General features: G+C 54.9%; 1 protein-coding gene across 3 annotated transcripts in view; it reads right to left on the bottom strand.

Annotated features, from left to right (window-relative positions):
• Nucleotides 1–25,774, bottom strand: part of LOC116950550 (PEX5-related protein-like) — a 54,115-nt gene that overhangs the window by 5,393 nt on the left and 22,948 nt on the right. For 2 of the 3 annotated variants that reach the window (XM_032968423.2, XM_032968426.2), the window contains 10 exons: nucleotides 25,086–25,179; nucleotides 20,836–21,073; nucleotides 19,938–20,013; nucleotides 11,391–11,672; nucleotides 9,102–9,209; nucleotides 7,633–7,770; nucleotides 3,797–3,867; nucleotides 2,712–3,059; nucleotides 2,093–2,255; nucleotides 804–961 (listed from right to left, as the gene is read on the bottom strand). In XM_032968423.2, coding sequence (XP_032824314.1) covers nucleotides 804–961; nucleotides 2,093–2,255; nucleotides 2,712–3,059; nucleotides 3,797–3,867; nucleotides 7,633–7,770; nucleotides 9,102–9,209; nucleotides 11,391–11,672; nucleotides 19,938–20,013; nucleotides 20,836–21,073; nucleotides 25,086–25,179 — 1,676 coding nt within the window. The remainder of the gene's footprint in view (nucleotides 1–803; nucleotides 962–2,092; nucleotides 2,256–2,711; nucleotides 3,060–3,796; nucleotides 3,868–7,632; nucleotides 7,771–9,101; nucleotides 9,210–11,390; nucleotides 11,673–19,937; nucleotides 20,014–20,835; nucleotides 21,074–25,085; nucleotides 25,180–25,774) is intronic. The other variant, XM_032968424.2, reaches the window with a different exon arrangement.

The following is a 25,774-nucleotide window of genomic DNA, read 5'->3' as shown; positions in this document are numbered from 1 at the left end:
TCTTGGGTGAGAACCTCCTTCCCTCAGCCAGGGCATTGAAAATGGATCGTGGATGGGTATTCCAGCATGACAATGATCCAAAACACACGGCCAAGGCAACAAAGGAGTGGCTCAAGAAGAAACACATTAAGGTCCTGGAGTGGCCTAGCCAGTCTCCAGACCTTAATCCCATAGAAAATCTGTGGAGGGAGCTGAAGGTTCGAGTTGCCAAACGCCAGCCTCGAAACCTTAATGACTTGGAGAAGATTTGCAAAGAGGAGTGGGACAAAATCCCTCCTGAGATGTGTGCAAATCTGGTGGCCAACTACAAGAAACGTCTGACCTATGTGATTGCCAACAAGGGTTTTGCCACCAAGTACTAAGTCATGTTTTGCAGAGGGGTCAAATACTTATTTCCCTCATTAAAATGCCAATCAATTTATAACATTTTCGACATGCGTTTTTCTGGATTTTGTTGTTATTCTCTCTCACTGTTCAAATAAACCTACCATTAAAATTATAGACTGATCATTTCTTTGTCAGTGGGCAAACGTACAAAATCAGCAGGGGATCAAATACTTGTTTCCCTCACTGTACATATCCAGCTATTTGTGCGACTAGGATAATCCGTCACTGTCTACGATGGCGTGCGACAGTGCGCTACTCATTGAAACTCGTCGCACTCGGGATCCCCCCCCCACCCCCTGAGTCAACTGGGCCTTAAATTAGTACCCGGCACGCTGTGTACGATGGGGGGGGGGGTCTCTATCTTTGTGGTGGGGATGGTTGTGGTGGGTGTGGGGCGGCGGGGGAGGTGGCTTTACCGGTAGGCGCCCATGTTGAGCCAGCTGACGCCCAGGTTGTACCAGGAGCGCACGTATCCGGGCTGCAGCGCCAGCGCGTGGTAGTAAGCCTCCACCGCCTCCTCGCTACGGCTCCCGTTGGCCAGCGATGCCCCCAGCTTGTTCCACAGCAGGTGATCCTGTGTGAGGTGGGGGGGGGTGGGGGAGCCCACACCCTGTGGTAAAGGCGCAGCCCTGCAGTTTCCTAATTGCACCGCTGCTGGCGGAAGTGCCTCTCCACTACAGGCAGCCACTCGGGTCGCGTACGCACACACGGCCGTGTGCGTGTGTGTCCGTGTGCGTGTGTGTCCCCGTGTGTGTGTGTCCGCGTGTGTGTGTGTCCGCGTGTGTGTCCGCGTGCGTGCGTGTGTGTGTGCGCGCTTCAGGTCTTCCCGGCAATGGTTATTCCCTCCCTTCTCTACGCTTGCAAAACGTGAACCCCCCTAATGGAACATCTTCTCCGGTTAGAAACATTTAGGCTGGCCTGCCTACGATCCATCCTGGGTTTAACCAGGCTGGATTGTGTGAGGAGCTCACAAATCCTTGAAAGATCTGGGCAAAATCCCATCAGTGAGCAAGTTGGCACAGTAGGGGGCACAGGTGATGCATCAGCCAGTCATCTCAGTCATTGGACCCGTGGCACCTGCTGGGTCTGCCCCGTGACCTCCTGCCAGCGAACTTTCGACACTTCACGTGGCCTCAACGTGCACACAGCCTGGCACAAGCGTCGTGGTGACATCACCGCCACTTAGTGGCGAATGGAGGTTGTTGGTGTGTGTGCGCGTGCGTGCGTACATTCGTGTGTGTGTGTGTGCGCGCGCGCAGTCGGGTAAAGTGTGAGTTACCCATACCTCTTCGAGGACATCTCGGCAGCGTGGAAGAGTAGACCAACAAAACCACCACTTAAGAGCTCCATCTAGTGGAGGCCCTCCACGCCGGCAGTGGCATGAGTGAGCACTTGCAAGGCTGCGCCTCTGCCTTTTAAACTGGAGAAGTGAGGGCGTGTTCCTTCCCAACGTTCCGCTGGAAGACGGGTGACCGGGATCTTGGCCTTTTGTAACCGCTAGTCGATTCTGAAAACGGTTACCGGTTGACCGGTTGCTTTTGACGAACCCGAGTACGCCCGCAACGGGCGGCACTCCGCCGTAAGTACTCGCCGCCGTGATTACTCACCGCCATGAGTACTTCCCGCTCTGAGGACTCGCCATCGTGAGTACTCACCCCCGCCGTGATTACGCGGCGCCGTGCTGCTGCAGCAGCCGAGGACGCACCTCGGGGCGAGCGTGCACGGCGTGGGTGAAGCACTCGACGGCGCGCTCGTACTCCCCGCTCAGGTTGAAGATGACCCCGAGCGCCGTCTGCAGGTCGGGGTCACGGGGGGCGCGGCCATCGCGGGCGGCGAGCAGGAAGAGCGCCTTCACCTCGCGCAGGAGGCTGTGTGGAGGAAGCGCGCGTCGTCGTCAGCGGCACTGTCACCGGCGTCGTCACGGGCACCGTCAGTATTGTCATCACCACCGTCATCAGCGTCATCGGCACCATCACCAGCGTTATCAGCACCATCATCGGCACTATCAGCATCGCCATCAGTGTCATCATCAGTGTCATCATCAGCGTCGTCATCAGCGTCGTCATCAGCATCATCCTCCGTGTCATCAGCACCATCAGTGTCACCGTTGGCACCTTCTTTGTTTGCATTACCAGTGTAATCACCACCGTCACCTCCACCATCATCTACTTAACATCAACACAGAGTGAACGTTAATGTAATTGTCGCTTGTAGGCACATCATCAATGTCTCCCACAATACGGGAAAACACCTCCAAAATCACCACCACCAACATCACCAACCCCCCCCCCCCCCCCAGAGAGAGAGGGAGAGTGAGAACTCACTCTGGCACCGGCTGCGCGGGCTGCGTGGTGGCGGCGGCGGCGGTGGTGGTGGTGGTCGCGGTGGTGCTGGTGGCGACCGCGTCTCCGCCTGGCGCCGGCCTCTCCCCTGCAGTGTCTCCCCCGGCATTGCGCCCGGGCGCCGGCGGTGCCGGCGGTGCCAGAGGCGCCGGCGGAGCCAGTGGTGCCGGTGGTGCCGCTGGCGGCGCCGCCGGCGTGGTACCGTAGAGCGGGTGAGCGAGCAGCCAGGCGCGCAGGCTCTCGCACGCCTGCGGCTGGCACGACTCGTTGGTGAGGCTCACGGCCAGCGCCAGCAGGGCCGTGAGGTTGTTGGGCTGCAGCTCCAGGCACCTGGAGGAGCAGAGCGGGAGGGGGAGGAGGTAGAGACGTGAAGGTGCAGGTTGCAGGTTACGCCCTTTCGCCAAAGTTGTAGCAACGGAAGTTATTTTACTGGTAGGAACCTCCTGGTTACACCACCAGCCCACAGGGGATTATTGTGTCCGTCTGTCGTGCATCCAAAAATGGGAGGGGTGGGGCTGAGTGGAGAGGGGAGGGTGGGGAGGGGCTGGGTGGGTAGGGAGGGGCTGGGTGGGGAGGGGAGGGTGTGGAGGGGCTGGGTGTCGAGGGTGGGGAGGGGCTGGGTGTGGAGGGTGGGGGGTGGGAGGGGAGGGGCTGGGTGGGGAGGGGCTGGGTGGGGAGGGTGGGGCTGGGTAGGGAGGGGAGGGTGGAGAGGGGCTGGGTGAGGAGGGTGGGGAGGGTGGGGAGGGGCTGGGTGGGGAGGGGCTGGTCACCCCGTGGTGCCCTTATAAAACTCAACGTTTAACCTACTCACGTCGGGCATATTTGCGGAATACACCACACCGCCGTTGACCCTGGCCATTGACCGAGCAACCCAACGTTCCTACCAGCTCCCTCCGCAGGAATGTTTTTTTTCCCACCCCCTCCGAAAATGTCGTTGCAGATGTGAAGTAAAAAAAAAAATATTACATTGATATCATCATTCATAACAACCGATGGAAATGAATGGCGTGACCCCAACCGACCATCTCTGACCCCATCAGAGTATCCGTGACCCCAGGGTAACCGACCTTTGCAGGGCCGTGATGGCAGCTGGGTCCTGCTCGTTCTCCGCGAGCGTCGTTCCCAGGTACTGCCACGCCTGACGCGCGCACACAAAGACAAAGATCCAACCCGCTGTGCAGCCTCAACAGGACGCTGAGGCAAGTGCTGTGAGCGAGCATCTAATGAAGGCCGGCACTGCACACGAGGAGGGTGGGTGGCCAGCACCATGACACCGCCACTTGTCTCACGAGTGGCGATGTTTACACACTGCACCAGGTACTAAATTGAGGCTGAGTCTACCTAGGGGAGGCCCAGGTCTAGTTTAGATAATTGTCACCAGTGTTGAAATTGAACGTGGGATGTGGGGTTCTTAGCACAGCGCGCTAACCGCTACACTACTGCTCCCCACAAGGTGACATGCACACTGACACACAGACCACACACACTGACACAGACCACAACAACCGCCATTCGCCACTAAGTGGCGGTGACGTCACCACGGCGCTCGTGCCAGGCATTGTGCACGTTGAGGCCACGTGAAGTGTTGAATGCCCGCTGGAAGGAGGTCACGGGGCAGACCCAGCAGGTGCCACGGATAGACTGACTGAGATGACTGGCTGATGCATCACCTGTGCCGCCTACTGTCCCAACCTGCTGTGCTATAGCCACCCGACGCTCCACTCGTTTTTGTGGGCGTCGCTCCTCCGCCCTCCGTTGTTGTTGGACGGCGACTGCCTCCAACTGCCCAGTAGCGTCCTTCATGAGCCTCCTCCACAGAAGCCGATCTTGATACCACTGGTACCAGTCATCGGCAAGTCCACTTAGCTCCACATCCTCTTGTACCACATCTCTCCATCTCTTCTCTAACCCGTACCGCGCCCGTTTAGCCCCGTCTATCCGGCCGAACAAAAACTGTTTAGGCATTTGGTGGCTGGGCATGCGGGCTACATGACCCAGCCAACGCAGACTTGCCTTTAAAGGATTTGTGAGCTTCTCACACAATCCAGCCTGGTGAAACCCAGGATGAATCGTAGGCAGGTCAGCCTAAACATTTTTAACCGGTGAAGATGTTCCATTCGGGGGATCCATGTTTCGCAAGCGTACAGAAGGGAGGGAATGACCGTGGCTGAGAAGACCTGAGGCTTCGTGCGGAGCGACAGACCAGATAGCTTCCACATAGCGTTACGCAACCGATGAAAAGATAATGCCACCTCGACTGATCCGGACTGAGACCTCTGCTGTCAAACCGGAGCCGGTCATGAGCGCATTGCTCAGGTGTGGGAAACTCTCCACTCTCTCCACAACTGCCCCATCACCAATTGGGAGTTGTGGGGGTGGAGTGTCCTATGGTGCATAATACCCAGGCAGGTGCTTAGTTTTGGTGGCGCTGATGGTAAGGTCCCACCTCTTAGTGGCAAGCTCCAGGTTCAGCAGCAGCGCCTCCAACTCCTCCTTAAATCTAGAATTGAGCAGCAATTACCAGATCATCGGCATACATAACATGGTTGACCAATAGGGAATCATCCCTTGACCGCACCCGAGCATCAATCAGCCTTCCATTGTATCTGTACCAGATGGAAATTTCTCCGGTACAGCCATCGAAGGCTTCACGAACTACGTGGTTTAAATAGAGGACATCCCTGTCGCACTCTTAAGGTGAACAGGGAATGGCTCCAACTGCCAGCCACGCAGTTTTACCCGGGCCCGCTCACCATCATGAAGGTCCTTAATGATCGTGAGCAGAGGGTTAAGGACTCCGAAAGCACGAAGAATAACCCAGAGCCCAGGTCAATAAAGCAGAGATGTAGGTTTTGTTGGAATTCCTTACACCTTTGCTGTAGCAGACGGACAAAAAATATGGCATCTGTGCAGGACCACCCTTTCTTGAAACCGCATTGGGGCTTCGCAAGCCTCTCCTCAGCGTGCCTGGCAAGGCGATGTTGAATAATCCTTGCCAGGATCTTTCCTGACACACTGAGGAGTAAGATGCCCCTGTAGTTGTTAGTCTGTGCGGTCCCCCTTTTTGAAAAGAGGGACCACCAGGGCATCTTTCCAATCCTGTGGTCCAGACTGTTATTATGATGTCATGTAGGGCAGTCTGCACAAACGCCCCCCTCCCTCAGCATTTCGCTTGGGAGATCATCTCTGCCCGGTGCCTTTCCTGGTCTCAGACTCTGGATCGCCTTCAGTACTTCCTCACCAGATGGCACCTCAGCCAGGCACTCACAGGGGGTGACTTCTTCTTCCAATATTTGAGGCACCACAGCCTCAGCAGAGTCATCCCCACTTTGTCCCACGTTGTTTTCCTGGCTGAGGAATTTCCCCTCCCCCAGGACCTCACAGAAATGCTCAGCAAATCTGTAAACCTGTTACTGGGGGTCGGAGATTGGATCATCGTTATTTCCCTAATGATGGTAATAGGTGTGGTGCGGCAAGTTACTTTTTTGCTGGAGTTAAAGAATGATTTGTGATCGCGGGCCATTGAGGCAGACTCCATCTGCTCAGCAACCCGCGACCACCACCCATCCTTGCAGTGCCTCACGGTTTTCCGAACCTCCGAGCGTAGGCTGCGGTAAGCCTCCTCATTCTCTGACATGGGATGCTGTAGACAATGAGAGTGGGCCTGTCGCTTTTTCTCAGCCAGCCTGAACACCTCCTCTGTGAGCTAGGGTCTCTGTGGAGATTGGACTGTGTACCCAAAGCAGCCATTGCAGCTGCATGAGTCACAGTCCTAAACCTCTCCCATTTCCCCTCGACATCAGGAGGAGTGGGGGATGATGCCAACCCCAGCCGCAAGCAGTGATTAAATTCTCGCTTGCAACTTTCATCAGCTAGCTGAGATCAGACCACTATGGATTTGAATGGAATCCTGGGTGTACACCCATCACTAGAGTGGAAGAATGGCAGGCGTATCTTACAGATGACAAGTTGATGGTCAGTGGGCAGATCAGCTCCACGGTAGGTCCTCGTTTCAAGGACATGGGCCCTCATCCGCTGTTCCGTCATTATGTAGTCCAGCAGATGTTCTTGCTTGGACCCGGAATGCATCCATGATGTTGTGTGGATGCGCCGATGCCAAAACAGCGTGTTGGTAATTACAAGCCCATGGGCTGCACCAAAATCTAGCAGCCTCCTGCTGTTATTGAGCTGATCTGGCCTATGCCTTCCAATCACTCCAGATCAGGTGCCAGCATCATGACCAACTCGGGCATTGAAGTCACCAAACAAAATGACTCTATCACGAGGGGCCACTTTAGCTAGCACCTGTGAAGGCATCTGACTCATCGGTCTTGCCTGCATCCCTCCACCGATGTTCGTCTTCGGTGGGGGCATAAGTAACCATGACCACAACTCCTCACCTCTGGTTGATGGGACGGCGAGCCCAGACCACACACACACACTGACACACAGACATACAGACCACACACACACTGACACACAGATCACACACACACACATACTGACACACAGACCACACACAGACCACACACACAAAGACAGATAGACCAAACAACTCCACGAGTTATTTGCGGTGCGTAATCTTTTGAATTTGGCAAAAACTTGGACTGTGACGCCGGCACACAAGGGCATCTTTGTTTTTTTTGCCGTCTGCCGCGAGTGAAGCCGACGGCGGCGGCGGCTCATCATTCCGCAGCATTAATACAGAACCCCCGCCGCAACATTAACCAGGGCGGCCAGGCGGGCTGCTCGATCCCGAACCACGACACCTCCAGCAACGGGCGGCGGCACGTGGCGCCGCGTCGCCAGGACCCTGCTGATGGTGAGGACGACGATGATGATGATTATTAGGGGGGCGGGGGGGGGGGTGGGAGGAGGAGTAGGGGGGTTCATGTCGGTGAACCTCTGCGTTGGCCGGGTCCTGAGTGGCAGCCGCCTCGAAGAGGAGCACGGCGGTTGAGAGGTCTCCCTCCCGCAGGGAGCGCAGCCCCTCCTCCATCGCCCGCGCCTCGTCCGCAAACGGATTCCCTCGCCCGGGCACCTGCGGCGGGGGAGGGGGCAACGCAACGACGAAGGCAAAGGTCCCCCGTGTAGCCTCAACATACCGTTGGGGCAAGTGCTGTTAGCGAGTAGCACCTGTGAAGGCCGCCATTGTGGCACACGCGGGGGGGGGGGGTGGCCAGCACCACGCCCGGCCGCCTTTGTCTCCCCAGCGGCGATGTTTACACACCGCACCAGGTGCTCATTTGAGGCTGAGTCGACCTGGGGGAGGCCCAGGACCGGTTAACATAATCGTCACTGGCTAACCGCTGCACCACCAATCCCACCGAGTAGCCTCTCGCAGTTCCGTTGCGGGCAAGTGCTGCTCGCGAGCGCCTTTGAAGGCTGTGCACGGCGCACGAGGGGTGGGTGGGTGCCTGCAGCGGCCCTATTATAACGAAGCGGCCACAGCAGGCACTGCGCCTAGCGCCTATGGAACACTAACAGGGCCTACGAAAGGAAACAAATGTGACCACGTTATTTTTTAGTTTTCTATGATTTAAAAAAACGTAACGAAGATATCTTCTCGAATAAATATATGTACACAGCACGGACAGGCTACAGTGTTTAAGATAAAATATGCGCTCCATTCGAATGAGGGCACGGACTACACCAGTGGTGATTCTTTTTAACCTGGGGTGCTCTACGCACTCCCTGGGGGTGCGTGATGCTTTTTCTAGGGGGTGCGAGACATGGCCAGATTGTTTTTGAGAAGGCAAATAATCAAAAACACAAATTAAGCACCGGCACGTAAGCGCAACAACTACTTTGTTAATCAAACCCTCTGTATTGATTAACATTGTGCACTCTTTTTTAACGTTTGAGAACCAATGGGGTACAAGGCTGCAGTGCAGGTGAAGCACCACTGGGCCACAGAATGACGACATCGGCAGTGACGAAGCCTGTCCAGCGGCTTGACCAAGCACCGCGGGAGTGACAGCGGCGGTCGTGGCAAAGCGCGGCACCACCAACTCTCTAGAGAGTCATCACTGAAGGCCGACGAGACGGGGCCTACAAGAACCCTCATCCGGCTCTGAGTGGCGGCTTCGCCGTGCCCGGCCGCCTTTGTCTTCCCTGCTGTTTACACACGCCAGGGACTCGTTTGAGACTGCGTGCACCTGCGGGAGCTGCTCCCCGCCCTCCCCCCGCCACCGTCGTCGCGAGCGGGGAACTCGCGACGCACGGCTGCGCTATTTGTAGAGCGCCAACCGCTGCTGCTGCCGCGCTACCGCTCCCCCAGCAGCAGCAGCAACAACAACATGGAGGGTCACCCCCACCAGTCTCATCAGGCTAATGAGGTGACCCCCACCTCCACCTTCCCCCCCCACCCACCTTGCCAGCCCCCCCAGGATCCTGGACCCAGGGGTAGGAGGTGTCCGTCTCCCGCATGGCCATCTCCTCCCACTCGGCCTGGAGCTTGTCCCAGAACGCCACGTCCGCCTACACAAAGACAAAGATCACCACCACCACCGCCACCACCACCACCGCCGTATAACCTTCACAGACTGTCGGGGCAAGTGCTGTTAGCGAGCAGCACCTATGAAGGCCGGCACGGCACACGACGGGGTGGGTGGCCGGCACACCACGCCCGGCCGCCTTTGTCTCCCCCAGTGGGGATGATTTTTTTTTGTATTACACACCGCACCAGGTACTCATTTGAGGCTGAGTCGACCTAGGGGAGGCTCAGGACCGGTTCAGATAATAATTGTCAACTCGTGTTAACCCCTGAGCGGTAATCAAACTCGGGCCGCCGGGTTCGTAGCGCCGCGCGCTAACAGCAACTACACCACCGCTCCCCACACAATGGACAATCGTCATCAGTCGTCCATGGTTGATCCACTGCTGGATGAGAGCCTCCCCGAGCCGCCGCCGCCGCCGCCACCTCTCACGGTCTCGCCCAGCCAGCAGCACGCGGGCAGATTGTACACGTCACAGGCGGGTGTACACGCGTAATCACGTGTACGGCACGGGCGGGTGTACACGCGTAATCACGTGTACGTCACGGGCGGGTGTACACACGTGATCACGTGTACGTCACACGCGGGTGTACACGCGTAATCACGTGTACCTCACACGCGTGTGTACACGCGTACACACACACAGGGTTACATACACCCGCAGAGGGGCTACAGCAGAAGCCCTCTTAAGGACCACTAATAGCTTCACGACGGACCTCCATATAGCCCAATGTGTAGTGTATAGTGTAGTGTATAGTAGTGTAGTGTATAGTAGTGTAGTGTATAGTAGTGTATAGTGTAGTGTATAGTAGTGTATAGTGTAGTGTATAGTAGTGTAGAGTGTAGTGTATAGTAGTGTAGTGTATAGTAGTGTAGTGTATAGTGTAGTGTAGTGTATAGTGTAGTGTAGTGTATAATAGTGTAGTGTATAGTAGTGTAGTGTATAGTAGTGTAGTGTATAGTAGTGTAGTGTATAGTAGTGTAGTGTATAGTAGTGTAGTGTATAGTGTAGTGTAGTGTATAGTGTAGTGTAGTGTATAGTAGTGTAGTGTATAGTAGTGCAGTGTATAGTAGTGTAGTGTATAGCGTAGTGTATAGTCGTGTACAGCAGTGTCGTGCATGGTGTAGTGTATAGTATTGTAGTGTATAGTAGTGGTGAAGAGTATTGTATAGTATATAGTAATGTAGTGTATAGTAGTGTAGTGTATTGTAGTGTGGTGTATAGTAGTGTAGTGAAGAGTATTGTATAGTATATAGTAGTGTAGTGTATAGGAGTGTAGTGTATAGTAGTGTAGTGTATAGAAGTGTAGTGCAGTATATAGTAGTGTTGTCCCTCCATAGGGCCCAATGTGTTTGCTTACTGACCATTCCCCTTTTAACGACTGGCTGCTGTAGGTACAGTAAATATTAATGCATTTATTAACCGCATTTCTTTTAATATTACGTGTTTATAATGTTGTTAGTATCTTTATGCATTGATATCCATCGTTTAAATATTATAAAGTACGTTTTTGGGTGAAAAGGGGTAACTTTCGATGCTATCGCAACGAATTAAACCTTCAACGTGCATTCCCTACACTCGCTTAGCAACCAAATTACTTAACGACCGGTTTCGTGGAACCAATTACCGTCGTTAAGAGAGAGGAGGAGGGCTTCTGTTTAACACGCAGTAGGAGAGATCGCGTAAATTACGAGGTTCTACCTGTACACACCAATACGGGCGTGCCTGTACACGTGGGTGTGCCTGTACCCGTACCCCCATGTGGGTGCGCCTCTCCATGTGGGTGTGGCTGGGTGAGCGGTGCTAGTAGTCGGGTGGGCGTGGCTACGTAAAACTGGGCAGGGTTTGGCGGCATTGGCTGTAGACTCAAGGTGCCCCCCCCGCCCCCGCAGAGTCTCCCACAGAAATTTGCTCGGGGATTGGAACCAACGGGACTCCGGAAGACGGGAGACGGACAAATACAAACGAGACCGGATGAACGCGACGGAGAGTTTTGATCAACGTGAAATTAAGTTTCTACTCCCCCCCCCCCACTCAGCCCCCCCTTCGTAGCTTGGCACCTGGGCAACGGTGCAGTTGCACCATCTGCGTGACTCAATAGCTACGCCGCTCACTCTGCATCATCACACCCCCCCCTCGCCACCGCCCCCCCCCCATCCTCACCTCGATGGCCGCCTTTGTCTTCTCAAACTCGTCCTGGGCCCAGGTGGGGTGCCCATCGTCCTCCTCCTCCTCCTCGTTCCACTGCGGCGCTTTCTTCCTCCTCACGGACCCCGTGGTCCCCCCGGCGCCCCCGGTGACCCCCCCGGGCCCCCCCCCGGCGCTCCCCGTGCCCCCCCCGGCACCCCCAGTGGCCCCCCCGGGGCCCCCCCCGGCGATCCCCGTGCCCCCCACGCTCCGCTCGCCGGGGACGGCGTCGTCCCACGTTTCCGAGCCGGAACTGACCTGCGCGGGGTGAGTGGGGGCAGGCGAGCGTGTGGGCACAGGTGTGCGGACAAGTGATTGAACACGGGTGAGTGCGTGGGCACAGGTGTGTGGGCACAAATGTGGGCACAGGTGAGTGCGTGGGCACAGGTGTGTGGGCACAGGTGTGTGCACAGGTGAGTGTGTGGGCACAGGTGAGTGTATGGGTAGGTGTGTGGACAGGTGAGTGTGTGGACAGGTGAGTGTGTAGGTATGTGAGTGTGCGGACAGGTGAGTGTATGGGTAGGTGTGTGGACAGGTGAGTGTGTGGGTAGGTGAGTGTGCGGACAGGTGAGTGTATGGGTAGGTGTGTGGACAGGTGAGTGTGTGAGTAGGTGAGTGTGCGGACAGGTGAGTGTATGGGTAGGTGTGTGGACAGGTGAGTGTGTGGACAGGTGAGTGTGTGGACAGGTGAGTGTGTAGGTATGCGAGTGTGCGGACAGGTGAGTGTATGGGTAGGTGTGTGGACAGGTGAGTGTGTGGGTAGGTGAGTGTGCGGACAGGTGAGTGTATGGGTTGGTGTGTGGACAGGTGAGTGTGTGGACAGGTGAGTGTGTGGGTAGGTGAGTGTGTGGGTAGGTGAGTGTGCGGACAGGTGAGTGTATGGGTAGGTGTGTGGACAGGTGAGTGTGTGGACAGGTGAGTGTGTGGGTAGGTGAGCGTGCGGACAGGTGAGTGTATGGGTAGGTGTGTGGACAGGTGAGTGTGTGGGTCGGTGAGTGTGCGGACAGGTGAGTGTATGGGTAGGTGTGTGGACAGGTGAGTGTGTGAGTAGGTGAGTGTGCGGACAGGTGAGTGTATGGGTAGGTGTGTGGACAGGTGAGTGGGTAGGTATGTGAGTGTGCGGACAGGTGAGTGTATGGGTAGGTGTGTGGACAGGTGAGTGTGTAGGTATGTGAGTGTGCGGACAGGTGAGTGTATGGGTAGGTGTGTGGGCGGTACTCATTCTTCGTGTTGTTGTTGTTGCTATGCTCACGCACCACGGGATCTCCCGTGTAAAATAGCCGGCCAATTTGCTTAACGGGAAACATCCGTCCATGTAATGAAGGCTTGTCTATAAAATCCCTGTCGATATTATTGAACTAATGCTCTAAATATTTACACATTAGACTCGATTTTCCCACAGATCTCTCTGCCCAAAACCACTCAATTTGTCTGTAAATTAGGTGTAAGTTAAGAAAATTTCGTTCGTTAATGAACAAAGCAAAAAAATGTCGCCAAGCACATATTGAAGTTGTTTTATTACAATAGTGAATTTAGATTTAGAACAAATACTAACGATCGACCGATGCACGTGTTCAGTGATGACACTTTCCTCCTCCCGCACAGAAGACTCGGCACACTAAGTGGTTGACAGCAGCAGAACCAGGCCAATAAACATCAATAAAACTCCGCCCACTGTTGTAAAGACATGGCAACTACTGTACTGTAGAGGCGATCACGTGGATTTCGGATTAGCCGGAGTAACATATTTGTTCAGTTTAAGCACGCGACTTGCAGTAAACATTTCCAAGAATAACATTCTAGATTTAAAGCTTTCGTGACTGCTAGGATCCATACTCTTTGGTTCTATTGGGTAAAGTCACGTAGGTGAAAATAAAATAACAAAAAATCACGACGTTTTGGCCACAACACAAGCGGCCTTCATCAGGTGAAGGGACGAGACTGTCTGTCACTCCAGCGCTGTCCTCCAGACAGTCTCGTCCTTTCACCTGATGAAGGCCGCTTGTGTTGTGGCCGAAACGTCGTGATTTTTTGTTATTTTATTTTCACCTACGTGACTTTACCCAATAGAACCAAAGAGTAAGAATAACATTGTTGTACAACTGTTTTTAGATTATTAATTTGGGCTTCGGGGAAAATCCACGAGTTTATTCATTTACGTCAAAATGTCAGTGTGCGCGTGCGGATAATCGAGAGTCTAATATCTATGTTTCTCTGCAGGACCCTATGAACATGAATGTACAAGAACGTGCGATGGTAGTAACACTTGCAATAAAACGGGGGGAGGTGGTGGGGGCACTCCTCGTCATTGCGCAAACTTCGTGCCGTGAGCGCCTTCAATTAACGTTTTCCAAATCGCCGGAGAGGACATGACAGCAAACTAGGCCCTGGAGATCCATAAGAGGTGTTTTTTTCGTGGGTTAGTTCGCGTAAATATATTAACGTGTCGTTAAACCCGCCACCACTCGACACGGCCAATCAGTCAGGTTTGTCACGTGAACAGAACGTGGCAATTCGTCACTAGTACAGCACGCCGGTTGCGTGTTGGAGAGCCAAGCCGTAACATTTACTATTTGAGCACGACGTTTCGCCAGCAATTACAACTAGCTTCATCAGGCGACGGCCAGATTTGTGGAGAAGTCCTCCTGCTTCCATCTCGGGATTTTAACACCCTGGGAATTGTTTGCACGGGGGTGGGGGGGGGGGTGTGTATCGACCAAGAGTTTTACAGATCTGCAAGATTTTACGACATTGTGTATGTTGCAAACAAAAAATATTACTTTGCAAGATGCTGCAAAATGTGTGTCCGTGATGCAGCTTACAGGATTTGAGCTGTGAAGAGATATCGACGTTGCTGGTGTAGAATCCAAAACGCCTCCGTGTCAATGATTAATATGCCTCTGATCATATCGCCACATAATTGACCCTAAATTGCTTCTATTTCAATAAAATTATATCGAGACTTCATGGACAACCCTGTATCTCAAATGAAGTCGACAGTAATAACACACCGACACATCCATCGCTGTTACGCGCACACCAGCAGGAGCATTGTACAAAGAGCACACAGACTCCACACAGAGAGGTGCCTGGGTCAGGATTCAAACCCAGGGAACCCTTTCCTACCACAGCGCCCCGCCACCATCACTAAACCAAACAATTTTTGTTTATTTTACCAGGTAAGGCCCCACTAAGCTGTGTAGCTCTTTTTTAGAAGCGACCTGGCCACAAATGGCAGCCCAAAGAAGTGGCTTATCGTCGTGTAGACATTTATAGCGACCAAATATTCTAAACGCGTGACGTTAGATTAAAAATGTGGTGGAAAAAACCGGAGGACTCGAAGAAAAATCCACGCAACCACGGACAGAGAGAGAGAGAGAGACACGCAAACTCCAACTATACAGCAGCAGGCATCGTCAGGGTAGGGATCGAACCCACGACCTCCTGCGTACCAGGCGAGGTAGTTAACATCTCCTAGCCACCGTGGTAGTGGGGGTCACGAGGGCCGTGCCACTCGCGGGCCGCCCGCCTCACGGATGACTTTGGCGGTGACCTCCGCCCGGCTGAGTGCGAGCGCCGGCACGGAGGCAAACGGCGCGGCCCACTCGGACACCCTGTGCCGGATCTGGCGAGCGGCAACACGGATACCCTTCGTCGTTATCTTCTGCAATGGCGATGTGGTGGTGGGGGGGGGGTGATCACTCGATATTGGTAACAGCTTAGAGGTCCTCGCCGATAAACGTGTGGCAGGTTTCACCAGCGTTGGCTCGAGCGAGCCGCGGCTCTGCTGATGAGACGCCGATTGTCGAAACCGGTCCCAGTGCACTCCCAGAAGGCGGCGTAGCTGATGGGATGTGTACAAGTATATATCACAGCTTCTTTATTTATTCGTAGGGAGGGTGATTGGAAGCGAGCAAATTATATGCTTATTTATTTCGTAAAACGACCTTCACAGCGACAGACGACGATCGTTTTGCGAATCCTCGACCTCGTGCTCGTGATATAACGTTGACCTACGATCTGGTCTCAAACGACGGCGGCCAGGATTTTTCGTTGCACCGCCGCCATTCAGTTCTCGGCTGCCGCGTGCGCTCGGCATTGACGCGAAAGCGGCCACCACCGCCAGCGCCACCGCCAGCGCCAACGCCACCGCTACTGCCAGCGCAACCGCCGCCATGGCTACTACCACCGCTACCACCATCGCCAGCGCCGCCACCGCCACCGCCACCGCCACCACTGCCAGCACCACCGCCACCGCCACCGCTGTCAGCACCACCGCCGCCGCCACGCGAAAACCCAAAACACGAATTCCGTGCGCTCGCCAAAGAAGAAGCACACGGCTCTGCGTGCAGACTGTGAACATTCACCACATTAGACGACGTTTCAGGCACCTTTGCTTCAAGAGCAAAGTCTCTCTGTGCTCTACGGCCTCTCTGTGTGCTGCCAAGTAGGAGGAGGGCCATTGCCTTAAACGTTGCCTGCTGCACACATTTTTCTCTTTCACAACATGCTCACCACTAAGTGGCGGTGACGTCACTGCGCTGCTTGTGCCACGCGAGGTGCACGTGAAGGCCACGTGAAGTGTCGAAGGTTCGCTGGCAGGAGGTCACGGGACAGACCCAGGTGCCATGGCCCGACTGACTGACATGACTGGCTGATGCACCACCTGTGCCTCCTACTGTGCCAACTTGCTGTGTTTTATCCACCCGGTGCTCCGCTCATTGTTGTGAGTGTCGGCCCAGTGCCATCTTCTGCTGGAGGGGCGACTGCCTCCAACTGCCCAGTAGCGGCGTCCTTCACGAGCCTCATCCACAGAGGCCGATCTTGACACCGCTTGTACCAGTCACCGGCAAGTCCAGTCAGCTCCACATCCTCCCGTACCGCATCAGCTCCATCTCTTCTCCAGCCCGTGTTGTGCCCGTTTAGCCCCCTCTATGCGGCCAAACAGAGGCTCCTTGGGCATGCGGTGGCTGGGCACGCGGTGGCTGGGCACGCGGTGGCTGGGCACGCGGTGGCTGGGCACGCGGTGGCTGGGCAAGCGGTGGCTGGGCACGCTGTGGCTGGGCACGCTGTGGCTGGGCACGCGGTGGCTGGGCACGCGGTGGCTGGGCACGCTGTGGCTGGGCATGCGGTAGCTGGGCACGCGGGCTACATGACCCAACCAACGCAGCCTTGCCTACCGGAGGAACTCACCGATGGGACTTTCCTCTTTCTCTATTTTTTTTTTCAAGAACTCAAAACTTGTTCATTTCCAACAAAACAAAATTAACCCCCCGGTGATGGTAACTCCATGATGTTCACTCTGTAGAGGGGTAATTTTGAGGAATGTCCTGTCCCCCCCACCCCACCCCCTACCTCAGCATTTGCCCCCACTCTGGGAGCTGCCGACTTCATCGTTTTGGCGATTCTCTGCTTGGGGGTAGCCTTAGCTGCAGCCTTGGCAGGAGCTGTGGCCGACTTCTTGGTTCCAGTCTTCACCTTCTTAGCCTCCATCGCAGCTCGGATGACTTGCTCGAGCTTCTGGTCGTGCTTGGCGAGGATGCCGGAGAGCGCGGCGCCTGCGATGGCGCGCTGAGCCTTCACGGCACGGCAAGACCTCTTCTTGAACACCTCCTCCTGCTGGTCCTCCAAGTGCCTGCGTCTGTAGACGACCGCCCAGTTGATGTGCCGCGGATTGCGCTTGGGGAGGAACCGAGACTCGCACTCGGCATCGAGGGACTGGAAAACCTTGCCGTCCACGCGGGCGGATCTGACCCCTCGACCTGGCCAGATCTTGTGACCACTGCAACCGCACAGCTCGAGGCCATTGGCGCCGGCGAGACGAGATGGCCGCGTCGAGCTCTCTCTCCCTGTCTCTCCGCTCGGGAGCCCCGGAGTCAAACCCGGGGAGGGGGCAGAAGTCTCCCGGCCCAGCCCCTGGGGAGGAAGGCGACGGCGCTCCGCTGCCCAACGAGGTCCCCCGCTTCCTGCCCCGGCTACTGCCTGGGGGGTCCTGCTGCCCGTCCAGATGTCTTGTGACCCCCCCCCCGCCCTCGCTACCGCCCCCCCCTAATGAATTTATCTCTAACATTTCCCCCCCCCCCCTTCTGTTTGAAATAAACATTCATAAAAAATATATGTATAATAATATCGAGTTTCAGATCTGTAAATGGGGTAGGGGGTCAAAGGAGATGCGGACCCACCCTGTACAGGGCCCGCGTGGCGCCAGGTGGAAGGCTACACCTGGACAGCTGCGCCAAACTCTCTCCCTCGAACAGCAACTACCCCCCCCCCTTTCAGTAACTACCCCCCCTTTCAACAACCCCCCCCCTTTCAGTAACTACTCCCCCCCCCTTACAACAACCCCCCCCCCAATTCAGCACCCCACCCCCACCTCCCATTCATAGATTGCCCTCCCATTCAACAACCGTGAACCAGACTACAACTGCACCCCCCACCGCACCCAGTCAACACCCCCCCCCACTCCAAACCTCACCCCGCACCCCCTCCCCCCACGCTCGCCCCCCACCAACCCCCAGCCCACAACAACTCCCCCAATCCATATCCACCCCCGTGCAATTCCTGACTTCACCAACTCTTACACACCCGCTCACTCACTCACCCACACTCACTCACCTCACACACACTCACTCACCCGGTCACTCACTCACCCACACTCACCCACACTCACCCACACACACTCACTCACCTCACACACACTCACTCACCCCTCAATCAACACCCACCCGACACCAAACCAAACACACGAGCCCCCCACAACCACAACCCCCCTCCCTCCTCGCGTGCATGCGTGGCATTAGAAACCCGATCCCACGATCTGACCCCGCGTCTCACACGCACTGACAAGGCTCCCGCATTAATAATTTGTGCGAAACAAGAGCGAGAGGGTGGGGGTGGGTGGGGGGAGAGAAGCGGGGTGGGGGTGAGGGGGGAGGGGTCGGTGTGGGAGGGCATCGTGGGGGAGCGGAAAATGAAAATTCATAAAAAATGCATTTGTGTCTCTCTGTCCTTCTCCACTCTCCAGCGGAGAGGGAGAGAGAGGGAGATCGGCTCTCTAAAGGGGCAGCGCACAGACTCGGATACCAGCTGGGGTGAGCGGTAGCGTGGATGGAGTGGGCGAGCGAGTGCGTGGTGGAGTGGGTGTGAGTGAGTGGTGGTGGAGTGGTGAGTTGTGGAGTGGGTGAGTAGTGGAGTGGGTGGGTGAGTAGTGGAGTGAGTCGGTGGGTGAGTGTCTGGATGAGTGGTGTCATGTTGGAGTGGATGTGAGTGAGTGGTGGTGGAGTGGTGGTGAGTGGTGGAGTGGTGAGGGGTGGAGTGGTGAGTTGTGGAGTGGACGAGTGGTGGTGTGGATGAGTGGGTAGCGTGGAGTGGGTGAGTGGTGGTGAGTGGTGGGGTGGGTAGCGTGATAGAATGTGGAGACGGTGAGTAGGACCCACATATAAAGATGCTTGCCGCCTTCTTAATAGTGGACCCTGAAGATGCTGTGATGCCATTCGCAAGAGTGGGCCACTGCATGCCGGAGCCACGGTCCAAATTTGGCAAATTTGTAAGATGACACCACAACATCACTCCATTGATGTTAACTCCCTCGCCTGGTATACAGGAGGTCGTGGGTTCGACCCCGACCCTGACGCTTGCTGCTGCTGTATATTTGGAGCTTGCGGTGTTTCTCTGCCCACGGCCGCATATATTTTTCTCCGGGTCATCCGGCTTTTCCCCCCACATTTAAAATCAACATCACGCGTTTATAGAGTATTTTGCTGGTATAAATATCCACGTGATGACGAGCCACTTCACTGAACTAACATTCCTGGCCAGGTCGCTTCTGAAAAAAACAAATACCCCCCCCCCCCCCCCCCCACTTTACCTGGTAAAATAAAAAAAAGATACAAAAAAATTAAGTTTTTAGCTTAAATCATCGCCACCGATTGCTAAAATCCTACAGCAGGATCCTCCTCCGGCAATCCGACTTTTGAGACTCGGGGAGGCCGCTTTCTTGGGCAGATGAGCAGAACACCTGGGAACCAATTCTAGGCCTTTGCGAGACCTCGGCTGTGATTCATTTCCACGAGCGTCGCACCAACTTCCCCCGATCAACGCGGTTGACTACGTACGGCCCTGAAGACGTTCAACGTACGTGCACACAGATCAAATAGCCACCAATTGAGCGGTCCACAGGCCAGCGACGGTGTTTAGATCTGTGCGTGGGGAGCGGTGGCTCAGCGGTTAGCGCGCTACAATACGCCATGAACCCAGCGGACCCGAGTTCGATTCCCGTTCACGGCCATCAACACCGGTGACGATTGTATGAGCTGGTCCGGGGGCTCCCCTTGGTCGACTCAGCCTAAAATGAGTACCTGGTGCGGTGGGTAAACATCGCCACGTGGGAGACAAAGGCAGCCGGGCGTGGTGCTGGCCACTCAACCCTTCGTGTGGCGTGCCGGCCTTCATAGGTGCTACTCGCAAACAGCACTTGCCCCAACAGTCTGTTATAGGCTACACGGGGTGTCTTTGTCTGCTCACCTTGACAAAGCAGGGCTGTTCAGATGGCAAAAGCCCATCAGTTTCAGAGTCACCCAGTAGATCACACTCACCGACCCTGCACACACACACAGGTACGCAGCTTCATGCACGCAGGTATATACAAAGACAAAGATCTCCCGTAAATCCTTAACAGACTGTAGGGGCAAGTGCTGTTCGCGATGAGCACCTATAAAGGCCAGCACGGCACAGGAGGGGGTGGGTGGCCAGCACCACGCCCGGCCGCCTTTGTCTCCCTCGTGACGATGTTTTACACATCGTACCAGGTACCATTTGAGGCTGAGTAGACCTAGGGGAGGCCCAGAAGCAATTTAGATAATCGTCACCGGTGTTGGCCGTGAGCGGGAATCGAACCCGGGTCGCCGGGTTCATAGCGGAGTGCGCTAACCGCTACACACACGGACGTACGCACACATGCACACGCACGCACGCACGCGCACACACGCACGCACACACGCACGCACACACGCACGCACACATGCACACGCACGCACGCACAAATGCACACGCACGCGCACACACGCGCACGCACATACACACACGCACAAACACACGCACAAACACACGCACGCACGCACACACACACGAACAGGCACGCGCACACACATATGCACAAACACACGAACACACGCACAACCGCGCACGCATGCACACACACGCACGCACACACGCGCACACACACGCGCGCACACACACACACAACAACAACCGCCATTCGCCACTAAGTGGCGGTGGGTGACGTCACCACGACGCTTGTGCCAGGCCATGTGCACCTTGAGTCCACACAAACCCACACGCACACACCCACACACACGCACACGCACGCACACACGCACGCACACACACGCACACGCACGCACGCACACACACACAAACGCACCAACTCTGCTCGTTGGGGGTTCGATCCCGGGCCCAGCTTTGTGCCCAGTCCGAGCATCCGGCCGGCTCGGGGGCGAAGGGGCTCAGAGCGTCGTGGGCCCCCCGCGGGGATGCCCCCTCCCCGCCGGGCCCCACCACGGGGACCCCGCCCGCCACCGGTCCAGAGTCCTCCCAGGTACCCCCCACGGCCGTAGTTGACCCCCAGGCTGGGACTGAGCCCATTGTGGGGCCTCCACCACCTGGGTACAGGTGGGGGCGGTGAGGCAGCATGGCAACCGACCGATCTCGAACGCCCCTCCACAACCGCGTTTTGTGTTTAGCGCGGTGTTGTCATTCACCCGCACCCGTAAATTCATACAGAGACCCATAGACTCAAACAGAGACCCGTAGACTCACACAGAGACCCATAGACTCACACAGAGACCCATAGACCCACACAGAGACTCATAGACTCACACAGAGATCCATAGAATCACACAGAGATCCATAGAATCACACAAAGACACAGATTCACACAGAGACTCATAGACTCACACAGAGGTCCATAGAATCACACAGAGATCCATAGACTCGCACAGGGGCCCATAGACTCACAGAGAGACCCATAGACTCACACAGAGACCCATAGACTCACACAGAGACCCATAGACTCACACAGAGACCTATAGACTCACACAGAGACCTATAGACTCACACAGAGGCCCATAGACTCACACAGAGACCCATAGACTCACACAGAGACTCATAGACTCACACAGGGGCCCATAGACTCACACAAAGACCCATAGACTCACACAGGGGCCCATAGACTCACACAGGGGCCCATAGACTCACACAGGGGCCCATAAACTCACACAAAGACCCATAGACTCACACAGAGATCTATAGACTCACACAGAGGCCCATAGACTCACACAGAGACCCATAGACTCACCCAGAGACCCAGAGACTCACCCAGAGATCCATAGAATCACACAGAGATCCATAGACTCACACAGAGACCCATAGCCTCACACAGGGGCCCATAGACTCACGCAGAGACCCATAGACTCACGCAGAGACCCACAGACTCACCCAAAGATCCATAGAACCACACAGAGATCCATAGAATCACACAGAGACACAGACTCACACAGAGACTCATAGACTCACACATAGATCTATAGAATCACACAGAGATCCATAGAATCACACAGAGATACAGACTCACACAGAGACTCATAGACTCACACAGAGATCCATATAATCACACAGAGATCCATAGAATCACAAAGAGACCCATAGACTCACACAGAAACCTATAGACTCACACAGAGACCCATAGACTCACAAAGAGACCCATAGACCCACACAGAGACCCATAGACTCACACAGAGACCCATAGACTTCACAAAGAGACCCATAGACTCACACAGAGACCCATAGACTCACACAGAGATCCATAGACTCACACAGAGACCCGTAGACTCACACAGAGACCCGTAGACTCACACAGGGGCCAATAGACTTAAACAGAAACCCATAGACTCACACAGAGACCCATAGACTCACACAGAGATCCATAGACTCACACAGAGACCTATAGACTCACACAGAGATCCATATAATCACACAGAGACACATAGACTCACACAGAGACTCATAGACTCACACAGAGATCCATAGAATCACACAGAGACACATAGACTCCCACAGAGACCCATAGACTCACACAGGGGCCCATAGACTCACACAGGGGCCCATAGACTCACACAGAGACCCGTAGACTCACACAGAGACTCGTAGACTCACACAGAGACCCGTAGACTCACACAGAGACCCGTAGACTCACACAGAGACCCATAGACTCACACAGAGACCCATAGACTCACACAGAGACTCGTAGACTCAGATAGAGACCCGTAGAGTCACACAGAGACCCAATGACTCACACAGAGACCCATAGACTCACACAGAGATCCATAGACTCACAGGGGCCCATGGACTCACACAGAGATCCATAGACTCACACAGAGACCTATCGACTCACACAGAGATCCATAGAATCACACAGATACACATAGACTCACACAGAGACTCATAGAGTCACACAGAGATCCATAGAATCACACAGAGATCCATAGAATCACACAGAGACACATAGACTCCCACAGAGACTCATAGACTCACACGGAGCTCCATATAATCACACAGAGATCCATAGAATCACACAGAGACACATTGACTCACACAGGGGCCCATAGACTCACACAGGGGCCCATAGACTCACACAGAGACCCGTAGACTCACACAGAGACTCGTAGACTCACACAGAGACCCGTAGACTCACACAGAGACCCATAGACTCACAAAGGGACACAGACTCACACAGAGACCCGTAGACTCACATAGAGACCCGTAGACTCACACAGAGACCCATAGACTCACACAGAGACCCATAGACTCACACAGGGGCCCATAGACTCACACAGAGACCCATAGACTCACACAGAGACCCATAGACTCACACAGAGATCCATAGACTCACACAGGAGCCCATAGACTCACACAGAGATCCATAGACTCACACAGAGACACAGACTCACACAGAGACTCAGACTCACACAGAGATGTATAGAATCACACAGAGATCCATAGAATCACACAGAGACACATAGACTCCCACAGAGACTCATAGACTCACACGGAGATCCATATAATCACACAGAGACCCATAGACTCACACAGGGGCCCATAGACTCACACAGGGGCCCATAGACTCACACAGAGACCCGTAGACTCACACAGAGACTCGGAGACTCACACAGAGACCCGTAGACTAACACAGAGACCCATAGACTCACACAGGAACACAGACTCACACAGACCCATAGACTCACACAGAGACCCATAGACTCACACAGAGACGTATAGACTCACACAGAGACCCATAGACTCACACAGAGACCCATAGACTCACACAGAGACACATAGACTCACACAAAGACCCATAGACTCACACAGAGACCCATAGACTCACACAGGGGCCCATAGACTCACACAGAGACCCATAGACTCACACAGAGACACAGACTCACACAGAGACCCATAGTTTGTTGTCCTTCTCCCGCACCTCCGATTAGCACGGTTGGCTACGTACGGTGTGAAAGAAGTTCATACCAAATAGTGGCTCAAGAGGGAGTGGCTCCCACCCCTTCCGAGACATCTGGACATCAGAGAAGAGTAGGCCAAATACGCTCCTATGGTGGCTCTATGCAGCTCCCCCGTAGCGGAAAGCCCCTTTCCGCCAGCAGTGACGTGAGCAAAGCAATTGCAGGGCTCGCCTTGTTCTGACTGTGGGGGGTTAGGCGGATCACGATACAACGCGTGGAGTAATGAGATAGAGGGGCTACTCGGGGGGGGGGGGGCTACAGCGGAGGGACGTGAAGGGGGGGAGGGGCGAGGGAAGGCGTCACGACGCAGTGCTGCTCTGAATGCCCAAATGGCAGCGCCGCTTGGTGGAGCTGCCATTTGTGGCCACGTGGCTTCTGAAAAGCGAGTTGATGCCGCCGTGGCCCCCCTGTGTGGCACGATGGGGATGGTGTAGTTGTAATGTGTACGCGTGTTTGGGTGGTTTGTTTGCCTTTCTTGGACTCTCGGGACGTTTGTTTGCTGTGACGTTCTTACCTCGTGCCCCCTACTGGACATCTGTGACGAAGAGCTTTATAGCTCACCGGATTTCTCCGGTGTGGAAACATATTCTGATTCCGTATCTGGCAGAGGGAGGATGAGAGGTGCTCACACGTGCAACGCGTCTGCTGAGACTGGTGGGAGGTAACGTGTCGTGGATTTGGATTGAAAACAAATACCCCCCCCACCGCAACCTCATCGTATTCATGTTTTGTCGGCGGGATGTCTATGAATGGATCTCACCCTCGATTATATTTTCTTGTTCACCATTGGATAAATGAAAAGGACGACGCTGATGATGACGATGCCGCTGATTATGATGCTGCTGATGATGACGACTATGATGACGACAATGACGACGACGACGATGATGATGGTACTGCTGTGCACGTGCGGGCCGGATTTTGGTGCATCAATAGCGAAAGATGGCGACGACTTGGGGAGGCCTTCATCTAGCAGTGGATTGATAATGGCTGCTGCTGGTGGTGGTAATGTTGGTGCTGGTGGTGATGACGACGGTGGTGGTGATGATGATGATGATGACTACGACGGTGGTGGTGATTGTTGCTCCGAGTGAGTCACCTTGCCCGCTGGGCTTGAGGTCATGTGACTTGAAGCTGCCCCTCTCTGCCACCCTCATCGGCTGCGCCCTAGGTTCGAAGGTCGCGGGGAGCTTCTGTGCGGTGGGAATCGGTCCGAAGGGGGGCCAGGGCAATAGGGAAGAAAAACGAGAAACACGCACGGATCACGCAAACTTCCTTTACCGGAAAGGCGTTTGGTTTTGAATGAATGAGCAGTTCATCGAGGCACTGGCAGGCGTGTGGATTGGCTTGTCAGCCAGAAATGCGTTGGCATAGTTTTTCCAAAGCGTGTCCCCTTTTAGCTCCAGTTTTTTTGTTCTGTCTCCCACTTGGCTGGGCATTAACCTGCCGATCAAAATGTGGGACCGGGTTTTCTCAGTCTGGAGAGTTCCCACGAGTAAGACAATGGTTGCCCCTGAGTTCGCAAATATTTATCGCACTCTATATGTACAAACAAAGACAAAGATCCCCCGTACAGCCTAGACTGTTGGGGCACAGGTGAGTGTGTGGGTAGGTGAGTGGGCACAGGTGAGTGTGTGGGTAGGTGAGTGGGCACAAGTGAGTGTGGACACAGGTGAGTGTGTGGGTAGGTGAGTGGGCACAGGTGAGTGTATGGGTAGGTGAGTGGGCACAGGTGAGTTTGTGGGTAGGTGAGTGGGCACAGGTGAGTGTGTGGGTAGGTGAGTGTGG

Source organism: Petromyzon marinus, chromosome 39, assembly GCF_048934315.1.
Source record: "Petromyzon marinus isolate PM22_M1 ecotype Great Lakes invasive population chromosome 39, UKy_Petmar_22M1.pri1.0, whole genome shotgun sequence".
Taxonomy (NCBI): domain Eukaryota; kingdom Metazoa; phylum Chordata; class Hyperoartia; order Petromyzontiformes; family Petromyzontidae; genus Petromyzon; species Petromyzon marinus.
The sequence above is the reverse complement of the archived record's forward strand: the minus strand, read 5'-3'. Positions and strand labels throughout refer to the sequence as shown.